We start from the raw sequence: 23,167 nt of genomic DNA, 5'->3' as shown, positions 1-23,167 counted from the left end.
GGAGGTTTCTGAGGACCTCAGAAAAAGTGTTGTTGATGCTCATCAGGCTGGAAAAGGTTACAAAACCATCTCTAAAGAGTTTGGACTCCACCAATCCACAGTCAGACAGATTGTGTACAAATGGAGGAAATTCAAGACCATTGTTACCCTCCGTAGGAGTGGTCGACTAACAAAGATCACTCCAAGAGCAAGGCGTGTAATAGTCGACAAGGTCACAAAGGACCCCAGGGTAACTTCTAAGCAACTGAAGGCCTCTCTCACACTAGCTAATGTTAATGTTCATGAGTCCACCATCCAGAGAACACTGAACAACAATGGTGTGCATGGCAGGGTTGCAAGGAGAAAGAGACTGCTCTCCAAAAAGAATGTTGCTGTTCATCTGCAGTTTGCTAAAGATCATGTGGACAAGCCAGAAGGCTATTGGAAAAATGTTTTGTGGATGGATGAGACCAAAATAGAACATTTTGGTTTAAATGAGAAGCATTATGTTTGGAGAAAGGAAAACACTGCATTCCAGCATAAGAACCTTATCCCATCTGTGAAACATGGTGGTGGGAGTATCATTGTTTGGGCCTGTTTTGCTGCATCTGGGCCAGAATGTCTTGCCATCATTGGTGAAACAATGAATTCTGAATTATACCAGCGAATTCTAAAGGAAAATGTCAGGACATCTGTCCATGAACTGAATCTCAAGAGAAGGTGGGTCATGCAGCAAGACAACGACCCTAAGCACACAAGTCGTTCTACCAAAGAATGGTTAAAGAAGAATAAAGTTAATGTTTTGGAATGGCCAAGTCAAAGTCCTGACCTTAATCCAATCGAAATATTGTGGAAGGACCTGAAGCGAGCAGTTCATGTGAGGAAACCCACCAACATCCCAGAGTTGAAGCTGTTCTGTATGAAGGAATGGGCTGAAATTTCTCCAAGCCGGTGTGCAGGACTGATCAGCAGTTACCGGAAATGTTTAGTTACAGTTATTGCTGTACAAGGGGGTCACACCAGATACTGAAAGCAAAGGTTCACATACTTTTGCCACTCACAGATATGCAATGTTTGATCATTTTCCTCAATAAATAAATGACCAAGTCTAATATTTTTGTCTCATTTGTTTAACTGGGTTCTCTTTATCTACTTTTAGGACTTGTGTGAAAATCTGATGATGTTTTACGTCATATTTATGCAGAAATCTAGAGAATTCTAAAGGTTTCACAAACTTTCAAGCACCACTGTATGTCCCATACCATAGCCTACAATAAATTCACAAAAAAAGATGTCTTCTATCAGGAATATCTAGGAAAAGCCTGGTGGCACTAATGTTAAGATATAAATATCTTATGCCAAATTATTATGGCATGTTACTCGAATCCTGGCTTCCTCAACCAAACTAGAAGACAGTGAACTCAAGCAAACAGGCTTAGATCAAGACATGCCAGAACAGCTGCCGGTTTGCATCGTTGGGGCTACATAGAGTTCCCTATATGCTCTAAATCTCAGGAATCCCCACAAGACACTGACCACCTAGTGTTGCATTGCCCAGTAACAGCAGTGCTGGGGGCTACGCCACTATACACGAAGGAGGCAACACCTTTAACAACTGCCTTAGAGATACTCATCTGGAGGTGTGACCCCATACGAAACTACTACTTTGGCATGTTACAAAAAAATAAAGAAAAAATGAGAGTCCTCATCTCCCATTTACAAATCCGAATGCGGTTAATGCACGAGTCCAAGTCCGAGTTATCAGTGCTCAAGTCCAAGTCAAGTCACGAGTCCTTAAAATTAGGGCACGAGTCGGACTTGAGTACCACAAGCCTGGTGTGTGCATTATGTCCACCAATGAATAAGCATTTTGAACTTTTAGAAAATATTCAAGGTGGGGTTTAAACCCAAAATCAACCCCCAGCTACGTATCTGCAATCACTGATAATCACATAATGAAACTCATATTCTCACATTCTGCTTTTCTCATGTATCAGTTTGAAGGCAAAGAGAATCTGAGAATCAGGAAATCACAGCTTCAGACTGTAAAAGCTTGCAAGTAGTTTATTTATTTATTTATTCATTCATTCATTTATTATTTTCTGAAATCGAGACACTGCTGGAACAGATCTGGCTCGCCTCTGCCAGCATCATAGTGCCATATTATTATGCAACAGTTATTGAGCTATTGCGCACAAATCCTGCATAAATATCAAATGTTTGTTCGTTGGTCAAACACCCTGCCAAGTCCTCTTTGTTACTGAGTGTATTTTGTGTATTTGTAATGTGTAATTCTGCTTAAATATATAATACTGTCTGTTTCTTTAATTCAGCTTCGTATTCGTACATTTCCCATGGTCTGTTTAGAAGCTAATAGTCACGTGTTTTGATTAGATGGAGCGACGACACCGTAAGCGCGAGCCTCCACTTCAGGCCAACATGCATCACCTGTTTCTGCAGACCAACAGCTTGCTGAACTGCAGCCTGGCTGAAGAGCTCGAGGTCTTCTTCTTCATCTACGACAGCAGGGAGATGCAACCAATCAGGTAGTGGCCATGCAGAACTGACCAGTCAGAACACAATACTACAGGGAAACTGGAAAACCTGAACTCATGGAAAGAATTTTGGCTGCACAACCAAAAATGGACTTAGGATAGCTCTGCCATGTTGAGGCACATTTTCAAAGGATTTTTAAAGCACATTTGTGTCAGTCCACCAGATTTTCATACCAGATGATGGATTTTGAGTTCTACCTGCTGCATTACACTACCAAGCCTCCATATGCAGGACCAAAGTGAAATTGGGCCAAGGGACGTTACTGTAAATCTGGCATGAAATCATGTGCATGCAATCAAAATGGTCCATTTTCCAGGCACTGACTACAGATGATACATAACTTTGTGAATCCATCAGGAGACAATCTCGACTGTAGATTATTGGCGAACTTCCCAGATTTGTTGAGCAACGGACCAAGAAAACACATGGTGAACTAATAGCATCGTCAAGCGAATGCTGTGCGAAAACTGCACTTGCATGATCAACGCATTTTCATGACAAATCAAAATGTCATTCGCTGATTTTTGTGGCAGAAGGAAGATCTATACTTGTCTCAGTCATGGATGATGTTCCATCCATCCATCCATTTTCTGCCACTTATCTGGGTCCGGGTCGCGGGGGTAGCAGCCTAAGCAGAGCAGCGCAGACTTCCCTCTCCTCCGGCCACCTCCACCAGCTCTTCTGGGGGAATACCGAGGTGTTCCCAGGCCAGCCAAGAGATATAATCTCTCCAACGTGTCCTGGGTCTGCCCCAGGGTCTCCTCCTGGTGGGGCATGCACAGAGAACCTTCCCTGGGAGGCATCCAGGGGGCATCCCGACAAGCTGCCCGAATCACCTCAACTGACTCCTTTCGATGTGGAGGAGCAGCGGTTCTACCCTGAGTCTCTCCTGAATGACCAAGCTTCTCACCCTGTCTCTAAGGGAGAGCCCAGCCACCCTGCAGAGAAAACTCATTTCAACCGATTGTATCCGTGATCCCATTCTTTCTGTCACTACCCATACCGTAGCTCGTGACCATTGGTGAGGGTGGGAATGTAGATGCACCAGTAAATTGAGAGCTTTGCATTTTGGCTCAGCTCTCTCTTTACCACAACAGACCGGTTTAGTGTCCGCATCACTGCTGATGCTGCCCCGATCCATCTATCCAACTCCTGATCCCCCCTACCCCTCGCTTGTGAACAAGACGCCGAGATACTTAAACTCTTCCACTTGAGGTAGCAACTCCCCCCTGACCCGAAGTAGGCACTCCACCCGTTTCCAGCTGAGTGCCATGGCCACGGACTTGGAAGTGCTGATCCTCATCCCAGCCACTTCACACTTCGCACCCCTTGACTGCGCCTAGAAATTCTGTCCATAAAAGTTATGAACAGAACTAGTGACAAAGGGCAGCCCTGGCGGAGTCCCACATGCACTGGGAATGAGTCCGACTTACTACCAGCAATGCGAACCAAACTCCTGCTCCGATCATACAGGGTCCGAATGGCCCGCAGCAGTGGGCCCCGAACCCTATACAGTGGTGCTTGAAAGTTTGTGAACCCTTTTGAATTTTCTATATTTCTGCATAAATATGACCTAAAACATCATCAGATTTCCACACAAGTCCTAAAAGTAGATAAAGAGAACCCAGTTAAACAAATGAGACTTTTATATTATACTTGGTCATTTATTTATTGAGGAAAATGATCCAATATTACATATCTTACATATCTGTGAGTGGCAAAAGTATGTGAACCTCTAGGATTAACAGTTAATTTGAAGGTGAAATTAGAGTCAGGTGTTTTCAATCAATGGGATGACAATCAGCTGTGAGTGGGCACCCTGTTTTATTTAAAGAACAGGGATCTATCAAAGTCTGATCTTCACAACACATGTTTGTGGAAGTGTATCATGGCATGAACAAAGGAGATTTCTGAGGACCTCAGAAAAAGCGTTGTTGATGCTCATCAGGCTGGAAAAGGTTACAAAACCATCTCTAAAGAGTTTGGACTCCACCAATCCACAGTCAGACAGATTGTGTACAAATGAAGGAAATTCAAGACCATTGTTACCCTCCCCAGGAGTGGTCGACCAACAAAGATCACTCCAAGAGCAAGGCGTGTAATAGTCGGCGAGGTCACAAAGGACCCCAGGGTAACTTCTAAGCAACTGAAGGCCTCTCTCACATTGGCTAATGTTAATGTTCATGAGTCCACCATCAGGAGAACACTGAACAACAATGGTGTGCATAGCAGGGTTGCAAGTAGAAAGCCACTGCTCTCCAAAAAGAACATTGCTGCTCGTCTGCAGTTTGCTAAAGATCACATGGGCAAACCAGAAGGCTATTGGAAAAATGTTTTGTGGACGGATGGGACCAAAATCGAACTTTTTAGTTTAAATGAGAAGCGTTATGTTTGGAGAAAGGAAAACACTGCATTCCAGCATAAGAACCTTATCCCATCTGTGAAACATGGTGGTGGGAGTATCATAGTTTGGGCCTGTTTTGCTGCATCTGGGCCAGGACGGCTTGCCATCATTGATGGAACAATGAATTCTGAATTATACCAGCCAATTCTAAAGGAAAATATCAGGTCATCTGCCCATGACCTGAATCTCAAGAGAAGGTGGGTCATGCAGCAAGACAATGACCCTAAGCACACAAGTCGTTCTACCAAAAAATGGTTAAAGAAGAATAAAGTGAATGTTTTGAAATGGCCAAGTCAAAGTCCTGACCTTAATCCAATCGAAATGTTGTGGAAGGATCTGAAGCGAGCAGTTCATGTGAGGAAACCCAGCAACATCCCAGAGTTGAAGCTGTTCTGTACGGAGGAATGGGCTAAAATTCCTCCAAGCCAGTGTGCAGGACTGATCAACAGTTACCGCAAATGTTTAGTTGCAGTTATTGCTGCACAAGGGGGTCACACCAGATACTGAAAGCAAAGGTTCACATACTTTTGCCACTCACAGATATGTAATATTGGACCATTTTCCTCAATAACTAAATGACCAAGTATAATATTTTTGTCTCATTTGTTTAACTGGGTTCTCTTTATCTACTTTTAGGATTTGTGTGAAAATCTGATGATGTTTTAGGTCATATTTATGCAGAAATATAGAAAATTCTAAAGGGTTCACAAACTTTCAAGCACCACTCTACTCCTGATGACGTTAAAAGTGGTAAATGTAATCCCGTAGGGGCACTATTGAGGTGATTATTTGTTGATGGTTACTGGATCAACCAGCAAAAACGGTGCAAAATATTGTACACTCTTCAAAGCCCTTTCTACGCATTCTGTAAACAGAGCATCTGGTACAAAAATCCTGTGGCGTGACACATTTATTTTACTTTTGCAGAGACACTTTACAGGAGTGTGTTATTAAGGATTGACTTCTGGTTATAGGTCATCTTTATACATCCCATCTCAGCCACACCTCAGGAGTAATGCACATGTCTGGACAGGACATATAAATAATGAATGGAGTAAATGCATTGACCCAGTTTTTTGTCTTAGTACCATGAAGGATGGATTGGAAACACTTTTTTGATATTTCTGGCCAGGGCTGCATATTATTTTAAACATAATTACATTACGTTAATGGCATTAAGCAGAGACTCTTATCCAGAGAGTACAACATACCCAGAACAGCTTAGGGAGCAGTTAGGGGTTAGGTGCCTTGCTCAAGGGCACTTCAGCCATTCCTGCTGGTCCAGGGAATCAAACCAGTGACCTTCTGGTCCCAAAGCTGCTTCTCTAACCATTTAATACAATTTTGTGCATAGGGCTTCCCCGATAATCAGAACATTTGGTTTTGTCACTTAATTAAAAAAAAGACTGCTATATTGGTAAGCTTGGGTAAATTTCGTGTATTTCTGGTCATGGAGACATATTTGTTTATTTTTTATGTATTTACAGCCAAATTGTGTAGCATTTAATTGCTGTGACTATGAAGCAGCTCTGTGCTAATTTGAGAATACATGGGAGTATGTAAGAAATCATGGCGCATGCAGGGAAACATATTTAAGAAACATGACTTTTTATTTATTAAAGAACGAAATCACAAGCGGGAGTCAAAGGAAAACCTTAAAAGTGTGACATAAATTATAAATGAATCAATTTTTTTTTTTTCCTAGATGAATCCAGACACTTAAGTGCTGGAATGCTTCCATTGAACTAAATGGAGGTTATGTAAGAATTTGATACAATTTTGTGACACATATTTGTAATAAACAATGCAAAATTAAAAAAAATAATAATAAGGTTTTCATTTGACTTGTACGTCTGTATGTTGTGGAGCGTCTGTGAAAAAGTTACTTTCTCTCATCACTTATATTATAGCAGCATTAAACAGTCGTTCCTTCACCGTTCTCTCTTTCTTTCCTTTGGAAATTAAAAAGACAAAACGAAAATGCAGCTTGTCATTTGACTGAGAAACCAGAAAGTACAAAACCCTCTGTCCTGAAGACTGAAAGTTACAGCTTTAGCCTACCTCTGACTGTTACAAAGCTCTGACAGCAGAGACTCCTTCTGAAAACTTTAAATATGCATCTCCTTATACAACCCCGATTCCAAAAAAGTTGGGACAAAGTACAAATTGTAAATAAAAATGGAATGCAATGATGTGGAAGTTTCAAAATTCCATATTTTATTCAGAATAGAACATAGATGACATATCAAATGTTTAAACTGAGAAAATGTATCATTTAAAGAGAAAAATTAGGTGATTTTAAATTTCATGACAACAACACATCTCAAAAAAGTTGGGACAAGGCCATGTTTACCACTGTGAGACATCCCCTTTTCTCTTTACAACAGTCTGTAAACGTCTGGGGACTGAGGAGACAAGTTGCTCAAGTTTAGGGATAGGACTGTTAACCCATTCTTGTCCAATGTAGGATTCTAGTTGCTCAACTGTCTTAGGTCTTTTTTGTCGTATCTTCCGTTTTATGATGCGCCAAATGTTTTCTATGGGTGAAAGATCTGGACTGCAGGCTGGCCAGTTCAGTACCCGGACCCTTCTTCTACGCAGCCATGATGCTGTAATTGATGCAGTATGTGGTTTGGCATTGTCATGTTGGAAAATGCAAGGTCTTCCCTGAAAGAGACGTCGTCTGGATGGGAGCATATGTTGCTCTAGAACCTGGATATACCTTTCAGCATTAATGGTGTCTTTCCAGATGTGTAAGCTGCCCATGCCACATGCACTAATGCAACCCCATACCATCAGAGATGCAGGCTTCTGAACTGAGCGCTGATAACAACTTGGGTCGTCCTTCTCCTCTTTAGTCCGAATGACACGGCGTCCCTGAATTCCATAAAGAACTTCAAATTTTGATTCGTCTGACCACAGAACAGTTTTCCACTTTGCCACAGTCCATTTTAAATGAGCCTTGGCCCAGAGAAGACGTCTGTGCTTAGATGTTTAGATACGGCTTCTTCTTTGAACTATAGAGTTTTAGCTGGCAACAGCGGATGGCACAGTGAATTGTGTTCACAGATAATGTTCTCTGGAAATATTCCTGACCCTGTTTTGTGATTTCCAATACAGAAGCATGCCTGTATGTGATGCAGTGCCGTCTAAGGGCCCGAAGATTACGGGCACCCAGTATGGTTTTCCGGCCTTGACCCTTACACACAGAGATTCTTCCAGATTCTCTGAATCTTTTGATGATATTATGCACTGTAGATGATGATGTGTTCAAACTCTTTGCAATTTTACACTGTCAAACTCCTTTCTGATATTGCTCCACTATTTGTCGGCGCAGAATTAGGGGGATTGGTGATCCTCTTCCCATCTTTACTTCTGAGAGCCGCTGCCACTCCAAGATGCTCTTTTTATACCCAGTCATGTTAATGACCTATTGCCAATTGACCTCATGAGTTGCAATTTGGTCCTCCAGCTGTTCCTTTTTTCTACCTTTAACTTTTCCAGCCTCTTATTGCCCCTGTCCCAACTTTTTTGAGATGTGTTGCTGTCATGAAATTTCAAATGAGCCAATATTTGGCATGAAATTTCAAAATGTCTCACTTTTGACATTTGATATGTTGTCTATGTTCTATTGTGAATACAATATCAGTTTTTGAGATTTGTAAATTATTGCATTCAGTTTTTATTTACAATTTATACTTTGTCCCAACTTTTTTGGAATCGGGGTTGTAGAAAACTTCACCATATGAATGATTACAAAAACAAGAAGACAAGAAATTTCAGCTTGTGAAATTACCAAGACATCACTAAGGGCCAGGTTTACTTCGCAGGGTAAATTACCATAAGGCCACAAACAATAAAAATAAAAACACCGATGGGAGTGGCCAGTTCTGCAGGTGATCTACTAAATTAATAAACCCAGATGCAGTCAGTTCATTTTAATAATAACCAACACAGTGTACCAAAAGCACTGAAAATTAGCACAGGGTCACAAACAGGCAGTGTTGTAGTCGAGTCATTAAACTTCAAGTCCGAGTCAAGTCCAAGTCATTAAAGAAAATTTTGAGTCAAGTCCGAGTCGAGTCCGCTATTGATCTGAGTCGATTCCGAGAACAAGACTCCAACCACATCATTTGACGGTGGCTGTTTTAGCGCCATTAACATTAGTTTGTTCCTGAACATGACGTATGAACAGGTGAATGTGCTTCTCTTTGTCAGGGAGTGTGAAGTATTCTGTCAGAGATGGTTGGGAGATGGCTGTAACTGCAGAAGGTGTGTTTATTAATATAAGTGAAGACAGGTAAACAATCCAGAATGGCAGGGAAAATCGTAAAACAGTGAAACAGGCAACAGGTCGAGCGAGGCACAAACAGGCTATCGTAGACTCGGCAGAATCAAAGACGAGAAACAGGAAATCAGGGATCAGGAAACCAAACAAGGAAATAAGACTCAGTAATGTGTCAGCAACGCAACTCAATACTTCGCAAAGTAAGTACATTTCACGGTTTTTATGTAGGCACAATGATTGCGCCTTAATCCTGTGCAGGTGCGAGTCGTTTACGGCGTGCATGAGAGTCCACTTGGCATGCGCGCTGTCCAGAGCGCACCCGAGAGTCTATCTGATGCACGCGCCAAGGCGCGCAGGTGTGGCACTCTTGCATGATATTAGTACAAAATTAATGTAGATATAAATATCTTATGCCAAATTATTATGGCATGTTACAAAAAATAAAGAAAAAATAGTCCGAATACAGTTAATGCATGAGTCTGAGTCCAAGTCCGAGTCATCAGTGCTCAAGTCCAAGTGAAGTCGTGAGTCCTTAAAATTAGGGCACGAGTCGGACTCGAGTACTACAAGCCTGTAAACAGGTACAGAATAATGTGCCTTGGTGATCGGTAGATTCTGAGAACGTCTTCCATGGCATTTCGGATAAATTAGTAAAAGTGGAAAAAATTCCCTCCTATCATACGCTCTCTTTTTCTGTCTCACTCCTGAGCCTGCAGTGGTGCTTGAAAGTTTGTGAACCCTTTCGCATTTTCTATATTTATGCCCAAATAAAAATATAAATAAACTAGAAGGGCACTCGGTAGAGTGTATACCTCCACCAAGCCACATATTATCAACATCAAAATCAAATCACTTGAACCTGGGATAATACTAAAGCTGTACACCAAATTTCATTAAAATCCATTCACTACTTTTTGAGTTATATTGGGAACAGGCAAAAAAAAAAAAAAATCCTGGATCTGCATACAGATCCAGAATTGCATCAAAATCTAATTAACTGTTCCTTGGCCCATGGCTCACCTTTGCTCAAAATTTCATCAAAATCAGTTCTCTACTTTTTGAGTTATGTTGGGAACAGACAAACAAACAGAGGTGAAAATATAACCTCCTCCAACACAGTTGGCAGAGGTAATAATTCTGGGGGTAAAAGATATGAGGTTTGTGGGTGTGTACATGACCCCTTATGAAGACTTTAACCCTCCCAAAGAAAATAAAGACAAAATTTGAGAGACATAACAAATGACTGTTAATAACCACATTTAACAACTAGAAGGGCACCCGGTAGAGTCATACCTCCGCCAAACCACAGTGTATCATCATCAAAATCAAATCACTTGAACCTGGGATAATACTAAAGCTGTACACCAAATTTCATCCAAATCCGTTCACTACTTTTTGAGTCATGTTGGAAACAGACAAACAAATCCTGAATCTACATCTATATCCGGATTTGCACCAAAATCTAATCCTCAATTGTTCCTTGGCCCGTGGCTCACCTTTCCTCCAAGTTTCATCAAAATCCATTCATTACTCTTTGAGTTACTTTGGGAACAAACAAATGGAGGCGAAAACATAACCTCCTCCAGCACAGCTGCTGGAGGTGAACATCATCAGCTTTTCACACAAGTTCTAAAAGTAGATAAAGAGAACTCAGTTAAACAAATACTGTATATATGCGCTGAGTTCAGCTGAAAAATGTGTCCATGCCTTTCCATCACTAACTTTTCACTGCTTGTCTTTAGTAAATCCAGACAGAATTTTTTTTAACAGCAGAAGACGGTTTGTCATAACGGCTGCCATTAATACGTAAATCTGTCCTGAAGACCTTCCCATATCAGAAAAGTTCCAGCTTGGCCTCTGACTGCTACAAAATACTAACACTGGAGACTCCTTATTTAACAAAAACGCCTCCTCACGGAAAACATCACCATATCAATGGTTACAGACATTTTTAAACATTTTTAAAGTCCCTGGGTGAGTTGTTACGACAGAAACGATAATGCATTAGAAGGAGAGCATTCATTAACAGTTGTTCACTGAGGGCAAAGTGAATATCGGTGAATAATAATCGAGATGAAGTCAAGGTTATTTTTCACTGATATTCATTGAGCCTGAGGCAGATAACCATTTTAGTATAAATACACAGGTGATTATTTTTAAAAAATTTGAAAAAAAATTGTATTAAAAATAATTTACTTCAAACTTCAGAAGCGGTATGCAAATGTAATAACGGTGCAGCACAGACTTGTGTCACTTATCTACTCCGAGTCACATAAAATACTTAGTTTTGAAATAGAGAAAATAAATCACAATTCCACCGTACCTTTGAATAGTTTTAGACCAAGTTTCATAGCATCTTAAAGGTAGACTGCCTTTCAGATTTTTCAAGTGTAGGTCATAAAAAGAATTTTCCCTGACGCCCGGTTATTTTTGTTTAGTGGACCGAAAGCAACTGAATTCGAATCACAGACTTCCAATTTTATTAGTTTTTTTTTTAACAGAACAGTTAATGAATTTTGGGCTGCATGGCCTTAAATTCTCCGCTATTTGTTCCTGCTTCACCATGACCCAATTCAAGATACTACGTCATGCATGACGTGGTGGGCTTTCCCCATTTGCGCAAGGCATTGTGGGATACAAATTTGAAACAGGAGAGAAAAATGGAGGACGCGAGTGTATGAATGAAATGTCAAAGACCGACTACAGTAACGGAAAACGAGAAGAAAAGACCTTATGTTATATACGAAGGAAAGGAAACGCAGGACCAAACTAATAAATATCGGCGGTCAGCGAGCACCTCGGTGTGATCAGCTGTTCCTTTGGCGACAGAATGATGGAACTGTCAGTGCACAGTCAAAGGTAAACCTGTAGATGGCAGTCATGCGACACTGTGGATGCCAGCTGCTGTAAAACCCAAAAGAAGAAGAAGGTAAATCTATGCATGCACACACGGACTTCCTCTGTCTGCTTGACTGCGCGAAAACGAGTGATTTCATGCACATTATTTGCTCAGGAATCCCCTCAAATTAAATCACTTCCCAGCCACAGAATGTCCTGATATATATATATATATATATATATATATATATATATATATATATATATATTTTTTTTTTTTAGATATTACCGAAATAAGCATATATCACAATGACCAAATTTCAGCGGGAACTAAATTTCACTGATTTTATGAAATCAAAAGGCCGTCTACTTTTAAGTGCTTTGAGGAACAGCATTATCTTTCATAATTTGTAATTCTTCCTCACTCACACTGGCAAAGTGATTGTCCGCCATTTTGCCGAGGTGATTATCGAGAAACAGTCCGAATTTCTCAACCAATCAGTGCACATGATTTCCTATAATCACCTGCATATTTATACTAATATCATTTAAACCTGTGATTCGAATTACAGCCTACATTATTGACAGAGCTGCTGTGCTTGAATATGAATTAACACCTTCTGACCAATCAGAATCGAGAATTCAGCAGTGCCGTTGTATCAAGGCACACAATATACAAATTGGGTGAAAATTGCAGGCTATAATTCAACTTGGAGAAAAGTAAGCTTCAAAAATTCAGTCAGCTGACATGCAGCTGTTCGTGTGTTCATTGATTTCTATTGATTGATTCTCAATTGCAGCCTGTCTCTATCTTTTACATGCACACACACACACACACACACACACACACACACACACACATTTTCACTCTGTGTTGATGCCTGAATGTGAGTGATACACAGCGGATCACTCCTCATCATTCATTCTGGGGAATTATTCCTTATGAATAAACGCCAAAGGGCTTGTACAGATCTGCACAGAGACACATGGTAGTGGGAGGTGTGTGTGTGTGTGTGTGTGTATTGGGGGTGAATTTTGGGCCATCGGGCCTCTCCTTGGAATTAACACACATCCGGCGTTCCAGGGGAAGCTGTTAATACATGCAGAGGCTGACACATTCTCCGTTCTCACACTGAGTTGCTCTTCAGTGTGTCAAGCTCAACTGTAGCTCAAGGTGAATGTTTTTTTGAAATTCTGTATTCTGTCCTTGTCTGTCTTTGTGTGTCTGTCTCTCTCTTTACTGCAGCGAGAGATTTCTGGTGCGCCTCAATAAGCAAGGGGTTCCTAAGTCACCTGAGAAAACAGAAAGGCAGTGCACGCTCTTTGTTGTAAGTGGTCTGATGTTTTTTCCCCCCCTTAGTGCTCTAGCCCCTGTGCTCTGACTGCTTGACATCGGAAACATGTTTTCTTCTGTAGTACAGAAGTGCTTAGAGATGCTCCTGCTTTGTACAATTCAAAGCCATGATGTAATTGATTTTGTTGAATGTAAGAGATGTGGCTTTGAGCGTAGGCCTGGATGCCAAGGTCATACTGTATCTGTGGGATTCGATTTCATTTTCACTGTTTCTAAGCAGAACAAGATTCACTAAAAGGAGCAGATTTTACATGGAAAAAAATTTGGGGATTTGTAACCACTGCACATAAATATCTGGAACTGAAACTGTTTTTAACATTGACCATTGGTTCCAGTTGTATGGATTTTGGTACCTGCTTCAGAGGAGCTAATGCTATTTGGGGGCGGGGCTAACAAGCTGGGTTTCATGTGACGTCACATCCGCCTCATTAGTTATTCAAAACTTTAGCTGGTGGTCTACCAAAGCTCAGTTGACAAAGCATTTGTACAGAATAGGTGCATTGCTCGCATGAAAAATGCCTTACGCTTGCGTTGTTTTAGGTTCTTCGAATTGATTAAACCGTAAAACTGATAAAAGTTTCTTCAGGGTTCCCCGTGAACTAATAAAAAAGGGTGAACGAACACAGGATTTCACAAAAAGACGTCGAGAAAGGTGGCTTTCGAACCTCTGACTGAAATCCAAGGGAGCCGAGTCGAAGCATGCTCGAGTTTGCAGTGATCACTTGGTGAAAGGTTTGTATCTCCCTCTCAGCTACGTCCTTAGTGTTTTCCAAGTACTTTTCTTGCTATGTGTCGTTATTTTACGGTACTTTTTTTGGTCACGAAGCGCTAAAGTCTCCAGCTGTTTCTTTGTTTCCTCCTCACAAAGTCTATATGCATGCAGGTCGCGACAAAATTCTTCCCCAGCCGTACAGTTACAATGCGCCGTGATCACTTCTTCTCCGTCTTGTTTAACTAAGATCCAGGTCTTTAAAGGGGTTTCTGATGATCTTTGTGAATGATTTAGCTGAGAGATAAGAGCCAACACAAGTGAGAATCAAGCCAACTGTTGTTTGTTTACACTTCAACTTGCAGCACTTCGTTGTAAAGACACGAACGGAAAGCTTTAAAAAAAATACACGGCAAAAACAATACAGGATTCATTCGGCAGCGCCTTGATAGCGAGGTCCTTTACCCAGCCACATACAAAAAAGTTGTAAGCCTCCATACTCTTCCACGCTTTCATCTATTTTGCGGTGTAGAAGGACGTCTGCAACACCAGATAGTTCGAGATGTCGGGGAACTCGACTGAAGGGTAGTTTTCGAGAGCGTATGACAAATCCTTCTTTCCCAGACTGTAGGGGTCGATTCCATTGCACACAGCAATCTTCTGAATATATCTAAAGCGAGCAGTGGCTTCTAGATTACGAGCGTACTCTGATAAGTTATCGCTAGTTGTTTGCACTACGGCAGCCGTTTAGACCACCAGCTATTTCACTTCCGGTAAAACCGCTAAGAAAAGTCACGTGACTGAAACCCAGCAATTGGGTGCAATTTAGTTACACAAACCACATCGCACAAAATGTTTAACACCATACACTGAAAAACGGACAAATTGAAAAAATTATGCTGAATGATTTCTCAAACTGCACAAACCAAAAAAACCCAAAAACTCTGTTTTCTGATGTTTACAAAAGGAGAAGTCATGTAGAAATTGTGAAGAAGTCTATTTCAAAATTATTATATGGCACGAGCTACTTCTGGTAAAATCGTGCACTCTGATTGGTTCCTTGGCAGGCAGAATTTTCCCGTAATGCCCATGGGCAATTACAGACTTTCTTTCCAAGGCGCCAGCTTTGAATGTTGCAAAAAAACAAGCAAAAACAAAACGACAAAAAAAGATTAATTGGAAATAAAAATGGAATCAACAACGGCTGAAACACAAAAGACAAACAAGAGTCAGTGATTTATTCAAGAAACGAGCAATGAAGAGTATTCAGAAACCGCTAACCGCTAACAGAAATTGAGTTTTGAAATCGCTAGCCGTTTATTCTGCATGTGTGACTCAACTACATTATAAATATGACGTGACTCAAAGCAGCGTCACGCCTCATGATAATGACCATCTATTTTAATCTTAGAAATAAAAGAGCCAGATGATAAACTCCTTGTCCTTATTAACCTCGCTTGCTCGGTCTTTACGGGAAAATATCAGACCTCGCGCTCAGTTAATAAGTGGTTAGTAATGCCTGAATATTTAGCTGATTATACCAATGTGAATGAGTGTCTGAGACCATGGAAAGGATTCCTTTTGTAAACATCAGAAAACAGCCCTGTGCCATAATCGACTACAGGCACTGAATGGGATGCTGCATCAGAGACTGGAAGAAGAGAAAGGTGAAACACTTAGTTTCAGGTATTCTCTCCAGTTTCTTTATAGTTATTGAGGTAAACAGACACAGGTGCATCTCTGTAGGGATCCGTTCCATGTTGTCAGACATTTATTATATCATTATGAACTTATCAGTGGTGAAAACAAACAGTGTACTTTGATGAGGATGATTGCCCCATAGGATTACATTATATAGCTCTTTTGCAGTTGCTGGTTATAGTGTTCAAACTCAATACTGGACTGATTTCAATCATTTTTGCCCCTCGTAAATATTTGGACCCAAGGAGATGGGAAAATAGGGCCCACGTTAAAAAATACTGACGTTTCCCTTTAATGCTGTGGAACATTCCGGGAACGATATAATTAACAGTTATTCCACGAAATCGAGTCGTACATGGGCTGACTATAAAGGCCTCTGCATGCTCTTGCGACAAGGCTTTCGCAGATAGCTTTTCGCAGACAGTTGTAATTTATTGTTGAGCGGGGAGTAAAGGCGTGCGCGATGCTATTCACCGGCACAATGCAAGGGGGTGCGAAGTCGCTAGGAGTAGTTGGTGGGTGTGGTTAGTGGAGTGTTTATCCTCCGGTTACTTATAATGACTAGAACTTTTTTTTTTATAATGACTAGAACTGGAGTCGTATAGATGTACGTACTTCCTCAATCAACCGCTCTTCATGCTGCTCCATCTTCGCTCGTGTTTTTAAAAATGCCGGTCGTGAAAACAAAACAAACCGGGAAAGTAGGGAAGCGGAAGTGCGTGTACAGCGGATGTAGAGTGGACCAATCAGAGCCCTCTTGTCTGCGGCGCTGTCTGCGAGGCTTCTGCGGTGGTCACAATTTTTGGGAGGTGCGCGCAGAGCGTCTGCGAAGGTGGGGGGGCTACGCAGACACTGTCTGCGACGCTATCTGCGAGGACTGGGTTGTCAGCATAAATTGGCCTTAAGCTATGTATGACGAGACTGAGTGGAATAACTTTTTTTATTCTATCCACATTCACTGGATTTTGAGAAACAGAGCATTTCTATTTTTATTTTTTGCAAGTTCGATAAATAAAAACTTTATACAAAACGTCCGACAAAATCATTTCCACCACAGCGGATCTTTCGTCTCCATTGCCCCCTGTTTTCCGCATCCTTCTCTACCACACCTGCCACTTTCATGTCCTCTCTCACCACATCCATGTATCTCCTCTTTGGCCTTCCTCGTTTTCGTTTGCCTGGCAGCTCCATCCTCAACATTCTCCTTCCAACATGCTCTGCATCTCTTCTCAGGATATGCCCATACCATCTCAGTCTCATCTCTCTTAGCTTACTTCCCAAGCTCTCCACATGTGCTGTCCCTCTGATGTGCTCGTTCCTTATCCTGTCCAACCTCCCATCGCAAACCTTAACATCCTCAACTCCGCCACCTCCAACTTTGCCTCCTGTCTCTTTGTTAAGGGTACGGTCTCCAATCCATACATCACAGCTGGTCTCACTACTGTCTTATACATCTTACCTTTCACTTTTGCTGGGACTTTCCTATCACAAATGTTCCCCGAAATCCTTCTCCAACTGCTCCGCCCTGCCTGCACTCTCTTTCTCACCTCACTATCGCAACCCCCATTTTCCTGCACAGTTGACCCCAGGTACTTGAATTCACCAACTTTCTTTACGTCTACTCCTTGCATCTTCACTACACTCTCATCCCCATTCTCATTGATGCACATCTATTCTGTTTTGCTACTACTCACCTTCATTCCTCTTTGTTCCAATACATACCTCCATCTCTCCAAACCCAGCTCAACATCTTTTCTACTTTCACCACATATCACAATATCATCTGCAAACATCAAGTCCCATAGTGACTCTTGCCTCACTTCGTCCGCCAAGCTATCCATCACTATGGCAAACAAGAAAGAACTCAAAGCAGATCCTTGATGGAGTCCCACCTTCACCTTGTTCCAACTGCACACCTCACTGCTGTTTCACTGTTCTCATACATGTCTTGCACCACTCTAATATACTTCTCATTCACTCCACTCTTTCTCATCCAATACCATAACTCATCTCTCAGCACTCTATTGTATGCCTTCTCCAGGTCTACAAACACACAATGTAGCTTTCTCTGGCCTTCTCTGTACTTCTCCATTAACATTCTTAAAGCAAAAATTGCATCCAACGTGCTCTTCCTTGGCATAAACCCGTACTGCTGTTCACAGATTGCTACCTCTCTTCTCAACCTCGCCTCCAATACCCTTTCCCATAACTTCATGGTGTGGCTCATCAGTTTTATTCCTCTGTAATTACTGTAGCTCTGTACATCTCCCTTATTCTTGTATATTGGGACTAGCGCACACTTCCTCCATTCATTTGGCATCTTCTCATTCTCTAGGATCTTATTAAACAATCTCGTTAGGAACTCCACAGCCATCTCACCCAAACATCTCCAAGCCTCAATCGGGATACCATCTGGTCCGACTGCTTTCCCAGTCTTCATTCTTTTCATGGCTGCCCTCACCTCATCCTTACTAACCAACTCTGCTTCCTGATTTGCTGTCTCCAACGAATCTGACCTTTTCGATTCTCCTCATTTAATAAATCCTCAAAGTACTCTTTCCACCTTCTTAATACACTCTCTTTGTTTGTCAGCACATTTCCATTTACATCTTTCATCACTCTTACCTGCTATACATCCCTTGTTTCCCTGTTTCTCTACCTAGCTAGTCTGTACAGATCTTTCTCTCCTTCTTTGGTCTCCAGTCTTTTATACAACTCCTGGTATGCATGTGCTTTCGCCTTCGCTATCGCTCTTTTTGCCTTCTGTCTCGTGTCTCTGTATAACTGCCTGCTTTCCTCGTCTCTCTGATCATCCCAGTTCTTCTTTGCTAGCCTCTTCTCTTTTATAATTTCCTGCACTTCTTTGTTCCACCACCATGTCTCCTTGTCTTCCTTCCTTCTTCCCGATGACCACCCCGGCACCTTCCTTGCTGCCTCTCTTACTAGTACAGCAGTAGTATTCCAATCTTCTGGCAGACTTCCATGACCACTCAATGCTCATCTCATTTCTTCCCTAAACTCCTTCTGATGTTCAACCTCTTTTAGTTTCCACCACTTAATCTTCGGCTCTACTATTTCACGCTTCCTCTTTTTCACTTTCAAGCTCATCCTGCACACGACCACTCGATGTTGTCTAGCACATGATGTCTTCTTTGCACATTTCAATGATGTAATTTTCTAACTTCTTCAAGTTTTTGAACCAGTCTAAAAAAATTCAACAAATTTTAATGCTTAAAGATCCATCTGTAACCGCTTATCCTATGCAGGGTCGCAGGCAAGCTGGAGCCTATCCCAGCTGACTATGGGTGAGATGCGGGGTACACCCTGGACAAGTCACCGGGTCATCGCAGGGCTGATACATAGAGACAAACAACCATTCACACTCACATTCACACCTACGGTCAATTTAGAGCCACCAGTTAACCTAACCTGCATGTCTTTGGACTGTGGGGGAAACCGGAGCACCCGGAGGAAACCCACGCAGACACGGGGAGAACATGCAAACTCCACACAGAAAGGCCCTCGCCGGCCACGGGGCTCGAACCCAGGACCTTCTTGCTGTGAGGCGACAGTGCTAACCACTACACCACTGTGCCACCCTATGCTTAAAAATGAAGAATGTAAACAAACCGGTGAAATGACAATAGCAATTTGTGAAAAATGCTATAATAATAATAATTATTCTCATCTCATCTCATTATCTCTAGCCGCTTTATCCTGTTCTACAGGGTCGCAGGCAAGCTGGAGCCTATCCCAGCTGACTACGGGCGAAAGGCAGGGTACACCCTGGACAAGTCACCAGGTCATCACAGGGCTGACACATAGACACAGACAACCATTCACACTCACATTCACACCTACGGTCAATTTAGAGTCACCAGTTAACCTAACCTGCATGTCTTTGGACTGTGGGGGAAACCGGAGCACCCGGAGGAAACCCACGCGGACACGGGGAGAACATGCAAACTCCACACAGAAAGGCCCTCGCCGGCCACGGGGCTCGAACCCAGGACCTTCTTGCTGTGAGGCGACAGCGCTAACCACTACACCACCGTGCCGCCATAATAATTATTGAAAAATTTAAAAAAAAAGATACGTTCTTATCATCAAATACTTTTATTCCATATTTTGTTGCTTTTTTTGGGGGGGGGTTGTTTTCGAGTAGAGTTTTTATTTCGTCCTCGGTGGGGTCTGCAACACGCTCCGACATTTTGTTTTTCTCTACTCACAGTATAGACCCCTTTCACTGACGTCACCCGAAACCGGAAGTAAACAGACCCTGCGCCATTTTGGAAGACCAACAAACTCGTGATTAGGGGGAAATAACAGCAGCGGTATGTGAACCCACGAGAATAAAGTGGAGTGGCAAACGACTTAAACAAACAAATCTGAGCTGTTTTATTTATGATTTATTGGCCCAACAGTAGACTTGAAAGAAACCTGTGTGAGACTTGGCAAAAAACTGCGGATATAATGAATAAGTCTGTGCATGATCTGCGGACACTTTGAGGTAAGCAAACGCAAGAAATTCAGATTTAAAACATGCTAAATTGGCCCCAAGTTGATAACTGTATGAGGAGCAAGCCTCCCGGACTTCTACAATTTAATAATAATAATAATTTAGGATGGTTTGGGGCTTGCTCGCTGCTGCCAGGTTGGTTGTTGAGTAGCCTGACTGTTTTTTTTTTTTTCCTTGCGTGTGGTATCATTGTTGACGCAAGGTTGTTTTTTGAACATGCCAATGCGGACACGATTTCCCCTGATGAGTTATGACTTCAGACGCGATGCGTGTGTGGAGGTGTGGAGTCCGCGTGATATGTGCGTAAGATAGGCTTCTCATGTGTTTGGAGATCCGCGCTCCGAGACAAGCGCAAGCACACACACCCCCAAGGGAAAAAAAAGGGACCCCCCGAAAATATCGGCATAGTTCGAACACTGAGTGTAGGCACTGGGTGTAAACAACAAATAGTTTACAATGTCTGGGTAGCAAACAGATGGCAGAATTGGTGTCCGGTCCTCCTTATGTTTCCATTCTCCCTTGCCGCGAGTCTTATCATATGGGTCAAACCCATCAATCACAGCCAGTTTCTCCACATACCGTGCCCTTTCTGCAGCTGGTAATGTACTCACATAACCAGAATTATCATCCATCGTGTCACTTTACTCTCACTCGTACTTTGTTTTGTATTGTGAGTGCATGTACTTGGTCTTCCAATATGGCGCCTAACAAAATCTTGCGGCGCGGTGACGTCATGTGAAAGGGGTCTATATGAGCTGATATCCTAGTAGTAGAGTAGCCAATCAGAGCGCACGATTGCTCATATCCAGTGAATGTGGATAGAATAATTCCTGTTATTCCTTCCATTATAACAGGAACTAACAGATTTCCATGATGTACTACAATGTTAATAGAAATATTATAGAAATGATAATGTATTAGAATAAATGAATGAATATTAACCCTGCAGCCAGAACTAAAGCTTCTGTTATGTACGGAATAACATGACAGACCATGTGGTGATGATAAATTAATGACAAGTTGAGGTGTGACAAGGCACAACGTACAAGCAGATTATTTTTGTGTAACAGCACCGTTATTCTGCTTACACCACGGTGATTTGCCTGCGATTACAATGGATGAAACATCACACATTTTAATGGTTGATAGTTAAATGTAATGTTGTGGAACATCTGAAAGACAACTTAGTACCTGTTCTCACTTAGGTTATAGCCAACAATTATTCTCTCACCAGCCTCTTTCTCTCTCTCTCTCTCTCTCTCTCTCTCTCACAAGGCACCATCCCTGTGTCCGAAATCGCTCACTCATTCACTACTCCCTACTCCCTATATAGGGAATTACTATATAGAGGACTATATAGTGAGCTCATTGGTAAAATGAAAAAACGCTTTCGGACACTATTCTGTCACGCTGGTATTTACCAGTACATCATTACTGTCGCACAATTAAAATGTGCCAGATCAGTCAGCTGGCGGGTTTTCAAAATAATAAACACATATATATTATTTCCCAACTGGCCGAGGTCATGGTATTTCATGATACGGACCGACCTTAAGCTGGTAAATACTATATTAATTTTTTTTATTTACCAAATTCTAACAGAAAATGAGAGTGCCCGAAAGGGAAACCATATTTAAAACAAACCTGCTACAAGCTCGTTAAAAACACGCCCTGGCTGCTTGTGGATGGTTTCCCTTTGCGAAAACCTTGACCAACTGCTGTTTACGGGCCACAAGGACTTCCCTTGACTCGTTGAACTTAGGGTCCATGAAGATATTTAGTTTCGAGCCGGACTGATTCAAATAGTGCTGGATACTTCTCTGGAAAGACGTGAGCGAGGACGGCTCGTACACATCGCCATTTTTCTTGGTTGTGGACATGAAAAAGTTGCACAGCAACATATTTAATTCTTCGCCAGGTATGTCTTCCACCTTTCAACCTTCATTTAGGTTTCGACAGAACTTCCCAAAGACATTGAGGTCGTAGGTCGTCTTTTTTGTTGTATTTTCTGCCCTTTGCTCCTCAATAAACTGCTGGATTTGCTCAGCGTTAGCAACAGTTACAGGTTTTCGGCTTTCTCCTGAAATGTTTTCTTTTATTTCTTCTTCCTCAGGGTAGTAAAACTCGCTTTTGCTGTGAACACTGTCGTTATCACTATCCATGCTGTAAAATTAATGCTATTATACTGAGAAATGTGAAAATAAATGTTGACAAAAAATTGCTACTATGTTTGTTGTTGTTGTGAACGAGCGAGTCGCCAAAGGTCCGTAACCGGGGTCAGTATCGTAGGATTCCGGACCGCTCGGCAGCCAATCAGAGCCAGTCAGAGCATGATTTGATGGAAACCCGACCGCGAAAAAAATAAATGCATTTATTTTTTTCACAGTCCGGTTTCCATCAAATCCTGCGCTCTGATTGGCTGGCGAGCGGGTCCGTATCCTACGATACGGACCCCAGTTACAGACCTTTGGCGACTCGCTTGTTCACAACAACAACAAACATAGTAGCATTTTTTGTCAACATTTATCTTTTTTTTATAAGATTTATTTATAAGATTATCAAAAATCTTATAAATTTTTGCCAGCATTTCTCAGGAGAATAGCATTAATTTTACAGCATGGATAGCGATAACGACAGTGTCCACAGCGAAAGCGAGTTTTACTACCCTGAGGAAGAAGAAATAAAAGAAAACATTTCAGGAGAAAGCTAAAAACCTGTAACTGTTGCTAACGCCGAGCAAAAACATGGCTGAATCCTGAATGACTCCTATTTGTATAAATAGGGGACTACATAGGCAGCAAAATATAGTTTTTTTTCCT

At 41.8% G+C, this 23,167-nt stretch overlaps 1 protein-coding gene across 1 annotated transcript in view; it reads left to right on the top strand.

Annotated features, from left to right (window-relative positions):
- dock4 (dedicator of cytokinesis 4) overlaps positions 1-23,167 on the top strand; it is a 214,840-nt gene that overhangs the window by 31,534 nt on the left and 160,139 nt on the right. Inside the window, exons 7-8 of the mRNA XM_060926739.1 lie at positions 2,374-2,525; positions 13,312-13,393. Coding sequence (XP_060782722.1) covers positions 2,374-2,525; positions 13,312-13,393 — 234 coding nt within the window. The remainder of the gene's footprint in view (positions 1-2,373; positions 2,526-13,311; positions 13,394-23,167) is intronic.

Source organism: Neoarius graeffei, chromosome 8, assembly GCF_027579695.1.
Source record: "Neoarius graeffei isolate fNeoGra1 chromosome 8, fNeoGra1.pri, whole genome shotgun sequence".
Classification (NCBI taxonomy): Eukaryota; Metazoa; Chordata; class Actinopteri; order Siluriformes; family Ariidae; genus Neoarius; species Neoarius graeffei.
This window is presented reverse-complemented; position numbering and strand designations above follow the sequence as displayed.